Source organism: Cariama cristata, unplaced genomic scaffold, assembly GCF_000690535.1.
Source record: "Cariama cristata isolate BGI_N322 unplaced genomic scaffold, ASM69053v1 scaffold31433, whole genome shotgun sequence".
Lineage (NCBI taxonomy): Eukaryota > Metazoa > Chordata > Aves > Cariamiformes > Cariamidae > Cariama > Cariama cristata.
Genome location: NW_009607563.1, coordinates 17,952 through 25,335, shown reverse-complemented (window position 1 = coordinate 25,335; position 7,384 = coordinate 17,952). Strand labels below are relative to the sequence as shown.

Genomic DNA, 7,384 nt, shown 5'->3' with positions numbered 1-7,384 from the left:
CTTTTTTTTTTTTTTTTTAACAAATGAATTCCCCTAGGAATCGCTTTCCAAACTCTACCCCCATGTCTCCAGTCTACAAGGTCAGTTTCTACAGCTGGCTCCAACAGCCAGCCACTGGAATTCCCTGCCCTCCGCTGAATGAACTCTCATTTTTTTAAATAAGGGGCGAAAATATCGGTAGTAAAAATGTTATTGGAAACTGTTGTCATCTCCAAAAAAAATGGAGAAATGAATTTTCCTGCTAGGAATCACGGAAACTCATTTCCTTAGAACAGAGCTCTGTGTGTTTGGATGCACTGCATGGGCAGTAAAGTCTTCATGTCCTTCTGCTTAGCCAAGGTAACCCAAAAGGTCCCGGAGGTCTTTACACAGCAGACAAGTGGTGAAGTTGCTGCTGCTTTGGGGGTGCCAGCTCCAGGAGCGCCTGGACAGTCACAGCTACCTGTGTCAAACCCTTCTCTTCTAAAATATGTAGAGGCAAACATAATTGCTCCTGAATGGGGAACAAAACAAAGACAAAAACATAATGGATGAAAAAAACACTCAACTGAAAAGAAAAAAAATTAAGCAAAAGGTGACTGAAATATGAAATGTTATGGACAGCTAGCGCGCACACACACACACAGAGGTATGATATGAAATTTCTGCTTGTGACTAAAGAACCATGAACTTGACTACTCAAAGAAGGTGGCCTTGGGCTAATCCTTGAGTTTGTTTATTAGAAAACAGTACCAATAAGAACTTGAGAAAAGGATTGTCAGAGAAGCAGGGAATAGCAAATTGTACTCTATCTCTGCCCACATTGAAACGGCAGTAGTTTATGAAACGAAAAGTAGATGAACTTAAGGAGGGGGGAAAGCTTTGCTTCAACATGATGAATCTGGTACAACCCAGAGTAGGAAAGGAAGTGTGGCTTCCTTTCCAAAACACAACTGCCTTTATGAGGGAGTCCTCACATAGCAAGCCTGTTTAGCTATCAAACGTGATGAAAGACCTGCTTGAAGGCGGAGAATGAGTCCCTACCGCTTATTTGTCTTCCAGAAGTACACCCACTTAAGCAGGTTACCTCCAAAATCGTTCTAAGGAATAAGAGTAATACGCAAAATGCAAAAAGAGGTTTCAAAGTGTTTATTAATAATTGTGCTATTCTCACTCTAAGGTGTATTTAAAGCCTCATCCTACATAAAGTTCTTGGCACTTCCGGGTCATCCTCACTCCGCAACAGTCAGGATACATGTCCAACAGTTCTCTGTATTTGTAGAAAATAACCAAAGCGTGTCCTTCCTATAGAGCTACAGAGATTATTGTTCACATGTTATTTCCACAGCAACCTGCATTTCCCTATTCTTTAAATCTTTACTGATTTTTGATGTTAAAGAAACCCCTCAGTATAAGCAGTGGCAGCCAACACTCCTCTTGCAAAGCTCAGAGTGGAGGGAAAACAAATGAACCCAGATTGAAATTCTCGCAGTAAGCCATATGATCAGGCTGAAATACATTTTTCTTCCAGCAAATTTATGTTATTTTGAAAAAAGTGTGCTTTTTGAGAAAATACTTGTAAACTTGAGCAAATATGCCTTATCTTTTCTCAGCTGTATGCAAACAGATAAGGAGGAAAGCTTTGGAATGACTCCGTACCACAGTCAGTCACAACAAACAAAATTTAAAAACTGGAAGGCACTGTTAGTGTAAAACCCCTTGCAGTTTTTATCACAGTGTTCATTAGAAGAAGTTAAGAAATATGGGAACTGAGTTCATTTTAGTTCATACCAGTAAGCAGTGCAAAAATAGCTTATTTAAAAATAAAACAATCTCCTCCTGTCAAAGGTCCGCTCTTTCCTCAACAATGTTTTGCCTGGACAGGACACTTTGTGTGATTTGAAAAGAGGGCTCCTCTTTCTTGCTCCTCTACTTGCTCCTTTGTTAAGTACTCAGTTTATGTTACAAGAGCTTGTGAGATCCATGTACACATAACACATTTTTACTGGTAGCGACCACATTTGCAACTAAACTCCTGTGTATCTTAAACTGTGCTTCAGAGTTGTTGCCAGGTTAATGTCGGAATGCTAACACCACTTAAAACTGGGCTTACATGCCATTTACTGTATTTTCAGAAACAACAGAGGTTTATTGAAAACACATTTGGAACAGCCATTTTACTTAACACTTACCTGTCACTGGTCTCTGAGCAGAGTTCCCTGAATCAATCTACACTCTGAGGAAACATGGTCTTCTGCACATCACATGGGGAGTGCCCTGAAGTTCTGAGGTGTCCCTGAGACATTAAAGCATTAAAGCACCAGGATGCTTTTCCTGGGGAGGGAAAAGCTTTGAAGCTTTACAGAAGGCTACCTGAGTTTTGTAAAACAGTGAAGAGTGATTGTGCAGCTGGGGCTTGTATTTCTGCAATTACATGATACAAAGGTTTCCGAAAATGACAGGGTAAGAGGAAGAAGGGAATAAGCATGGAACAAGCATGGGTTGGGGTGCCCACAATCAAATGGCAACTCAAGAAGTTTTTGTTAAGTTTTATCCAGAGCACAGTAAAATGCTATGACATTGTGGCATCTGATAGAATCTTAAAGACTTTTCCTTCTGCGCCAAAATTTTTTTCTCTTAAAGCTGTTAAAGAGCTCAATTTTCTGAACATTTCCTGCTTGATCTGTTATGAAGCTCAAGTAGCTCAGGATTCACTGACAGTTATTTTAAAAGTCCTGACTCAAAGTAATACACCAGAGTCTACAAATACAAGAAATCAAATGCTCTCAGAAGCAGGATAAGGGACTGGGGTCAAGAAAAAAAAAAAAATCAGTTAAAGTCCTGTGGACAAAAACTTACCAGACCATGTCTCCTAAGACTGTGAGATCTCATCAAGAACACTGACATTGAAAAAAATACTTCACATTCTTTAACATTTTCATCAGATAATCCTCAAGCAATTTACCAAAGTGGATGCAATTCCCATTATACATATGGGGAAACTGAGGCACAAACTGACAACGCTGTTTTCCCAGTACTACATCACTTGTCAGCAGACTATAGCATGCACCCACATGTCCTAACCTCAGTCCCTCGCTCTAGCCCACCGAGAGCACTTCCTCCCTTTTAAAAGCATTATATCTGCTAAATATGACACAGCAAATACAAATGTGAATTACGTCACAGATGGTCATGTGGGTGCACCAATGTGTTTACACATCGTACTTGTCACCTCTGTCCCATCAGTGGGAAAGAAAGCACTTCATACACAGAGTCTTGACAATACGCAAAATCCTTTCCCAAGCACTGGAGTGATGGAAGGAGGAAGCAGCAACACTATCCTTCAGCTAGAGAAAAAAGAGCCAGCGATAGAACATACAGAGCGTTAGCATTAGGGTACAGTAAAACACGACAAAGCCCCAGAGCTGAATGGAAAGGGAGACAAGACTGGATTCTTCTGAATCTGTCCCCAGGGAAAGAAGAGTCTCAACTGTTCTTTTAACGCTGAGGTTTAGCTGAAGAATGTCAGAAGGGGAACAAAGATTGTCCTGTCCAGAGTGTGTGAGCAGGAAGGGAAAACAGACAGAAAAAAAACGTCAGTCAGTTAGCCATAGCAACATCCATGAAGCAGTCAGTTATCAGACATCTCAGATATAACCTACATGTTTGAGAAGCACATCACAGCTGGTTAATTCTCACAAAGGAATCTACAAGACTTCCATTACAAAGAACTCATTTAAGGCAAACATTTAGTGTTCAGTGAAGTGCCCGTCACCTACACAGCTTAAACACGTAACTATTCTTTATTGTTAAAAACATAGCAGTTTACACACGCCTTAGTGAAAACCATTTTCCTCCAGAGGAAATGAAGAGGCTACAGGTTCCTCAGATGCTGTTGGCACTGAGTACTCACCAAAGCTAAGTCTCCACATGTATCTTAGTTAATGAAAACAGTAGGACAAGGGATTATTTATGTGTAACTGATGCTTGCATGCAGTCTCCTGCAGAAATATCTATTACCAATTAGAGTTTAAGTGTTCTGTAATTACTCCCACTGTGTATGTTCTCCCTCCCTTTCACACACGTAACTGCTGTAAATCAGTGAAATCTAGATGCGCATATCAACCTGTTCAACTGTCGGTTTCTTTTGATACAAGGGCTTTAACTAGCAAAGTCCTATAGAAATAGCTGCCCCACTGCGGTGCCTGTAATTAGCATTTTGTAAAAGTAGCCTTCCTCTTAGAAGGTAAGTATTTCCACACAGATCCATACTTTCGGAAAGCCTTTTATTTTTGTAATTAGAATTTAAATGAAAGGGAATACCTGCAGGCATCTTTTCAAGAAAAATATACTAGACTTCCACGCCATTCTTGAACGCAGATATCTTACGTTCCCATCTCAGTAGATATGTAATGTAGACATGTGAGAGCAACTTTAGAGTTCAGGTGGGGGTATTTCAGTAAGTTTCCCCAGAGACACTCTCCTTGAACTCCTTCACATTAAAGAAAGAAATATGAAAAAACCAGAAGGGTCTTAGACAGTAGGTGTGGCAGACTGGGTCTATAAGGGACATTTTCTTGAGTGGCTTCTTTGTTTGTTTTTGAATGTGGGTCATTTCAGTGATCTGCTCTGTACTGCAATCCCCCAAAATTACATCTTCGTATTTGAGAGAGCTATAAATAGGGAAGCTGGGATGGAATTGAACAATTTTGCCCCAGATGAATTTCTATTTTGCAGTACTGCTGGGAGTAAAAGTCTGAAGTTTCTTAGGGGACCAAAATAGTGCAGGATCTCAAAGTACTAACTATCACTTATCACATTCCAACGCGATTCACCACTGAGTCACGTGAAATTGCCAGGCAGTTCAATAAATACGCTATCCTAAAATCCCAATGGCTCAAATGCCTGCAAGTGAAGCTATCTGAAAACACCAGAAAATACTGTATGACTGACTCAAGAACATTGCTTTTAGAAATAGCTGGGAAATGAGTCACTGAGTCTACTTTTCCTTTCACAACACAAAAGAAAGAAAACAGCACCTACAACAGAAACACTAATGCTTAGCAGTATAAGAAACCAAAACAATTAATGCACTAGAAGAAAAACTAATAAAAACATGACATATCAAAACTATTTGTAATGAGACAGCTGCTGAATAAGACAAAGTGGAAAGGAAAGAATAGCATAACACAGGATAACTGGACTCAGATGGACTACTTTATATGTTCCCACCTCCTAGATCTTCCAAGTTTCAGAAGGGGACAAGGAAGATCAGAAGAGACTTCTACCACTGGTACATAACAAAAGAATTAGGATCTATGCAAAGATAGCTACCACCAGAGAAAGGCCAAGAAAACTGCAATTTGTTGGTAAGAAAGCACAGATGTTCATGTAAGAGACCTATTCTGAAGGAACATGAAAAGCTTTGGAATAAAAATAACACATGCAAAACATCATCCAAATTTTATCCCACTTTTAAGCTGTCAAATATCTAATCTTCAGAAAATGTAATTGTTTTTATAAAAATAGCTTGCAGTTCTAAAGGCAGACTTGAACTGCATCAGCTATTACGAATTTGAGGCACAGCAATAAGTGAATCAGACCTCTGACAAACTGTATCTGACTTCATTCTGCTCTGGAAGACAATGCAAGATCAGTCTGATCTATACTGCAAGACATAGCTTATACCTGAACCTTCTAAACTTTTAATCATTTTGTTTTCATTCTATCTTTCAAAGAAGGTGCTATTTTCTGAAGCATGATACAAAACTGCACCTGAAACATTGTATCAGGATAGTAGAAATACGTACCTGAGGCACTCCAATCCTTCTGCAAGCTTCCAAGAAATTCTCCACATTTCGTCTGCATTTTGCCATTGTAAGTTTAGGCTGCAAAGAAGTAAAGGAGTCAGGCATACAGTGTTCTTAATTGGAAGGATTTTAAAAGATCTTTATTTTTTAAGTGAAATTCTTAATGAATTTGCCAAAAACATGCCACTCTGACATAAAATTGTCTAATTCAAAGCAGGCGCTGTTGAAGTTTGCTTTTCTTTAGAAAAGCAAGCCAAAACTTAAAAGCCATTTTATGAAAAGCTAATTTATGAATGCTGGATGTTTTTTAAAAAAGACAATTCTAAGCTGTGCAATATTTATATACAAGGTATTATATAAAACTGGCTAAAATTTTGAGCGACCACAGCATGATTTTTTTTAAAAACATATTTTGAAGAAAACACACATGCATGGCTTCCATGCTGTGATTTCAGAGCAATTTCATGATACGAAGCAATCTGGAGTCTATTCTGGATTACTACAATACAAAAATATATAAATATCAAACTACATTTCAATTAACAAAGATTAAAAAAATGAAAGCTAGATGAAACCAGAAAATAATGGAAAAAAACTGGAATTGAAGCTTGCTGCTTTTAAGTCTCTTGTAGATGGGTTTGATGTAGCTGTTTGAATTGCACTCGCAGTCATTTTTTCAAGCAAGTTTTTTGCTACAGTTAGCTTTCACACCTCTACACAGACATACCATGGCACAGGCTCTGTCTTGTTTCTATTCTTGAAGCTTATTCTTTCCTGGTTAGAGAGAAACAAGCTTCCTGCTCCTTTGAACAAGCTACTCACAGTCTACATAGCAGCAGGCAGTGGTCTCTGTGGGTTCAATACGTTTCCATAAGTGGTGGGGTTTCTGCTCTGTCCCCTCAATTTACTCTATTTCCCCACCAAGAAAGCAGGTTACAGGCTAGCGCTGACTACTTTCTCTCGAAGGACGAAGGGAATACAAAGATCACACTGTGACAGGGGAATGACATAATGCCTCTTCCGCTCCTGGAGCTGTGCAGCTAAAGGCTGCCTCTTCCTTGGGATTTATATGACAAAGCCATGATTTAATTCCTAACACAGAATATTCAACAGCACATAAAACCAGGCCATTGAAAAGATATTCTCAATGACGCAAGTCTTCTGAATAGCGGCTGTATGCCTTTTCTCTTAATGATTCCACAATCTGCCTAAAATGTTGGCATGTCCAGTTCAATCCTTCTCAAAATAACGAAGACATCTGCTTGTTCACATTAAGTCCAAGGGAGAGGAACCACAATGAGCAAGTAGGCAGCCCTGTAAGTGCCAGTTCAAATTCCAACCAACACAAAGACTGACTCCAAAATAAGGAAAAGCAAACACAACATGCATGTTTCAACTTCTTCCCCCAGGAACAATCTACAGTTTTTTTTCCTTATCCATACAATTTAAAGGTGCATAACAAGCAATCTGCCTGTCCATACTACTTTTAAGTAGCTGACCCTAAATATTTTCACCGAACTTTCTGACTTCCACAAATACAGATTAGGTAAACAATTGGTCATTATTTCACAGTTCTTGACCTTTCTCTAATTTGG

General features: G+C 39.1%; 1 protein-coding gene across 1 annotated transcript in view; it reads right to left on the bottom strand.

Annotated features, from left to right (window-relative positions):
• Positions 1–364: 364 nt before the first annotated feature.
• LOC104158966 (leucine-rich repeat and calponin homology domain-containing protein 3-like) overlaps positions 365–7,384 on the bottom strand; it is a gene marked incomplete at its 5' end in the record, with an annotated part of 22,832 nt that continues 15,812 nt past the window's right edge. The window contains 2 exons of the mRNA XM_009696756.1: positions 365–493; positions 5,790–5,867. Coding sequence (XP_009695058.1) covers positions 365–493; positions 5,790–5,867 — 207 coding nt within the window. The remainder of the gene's footprint in view (positions 494–5,789; positions 5,868–7,384) is intronic.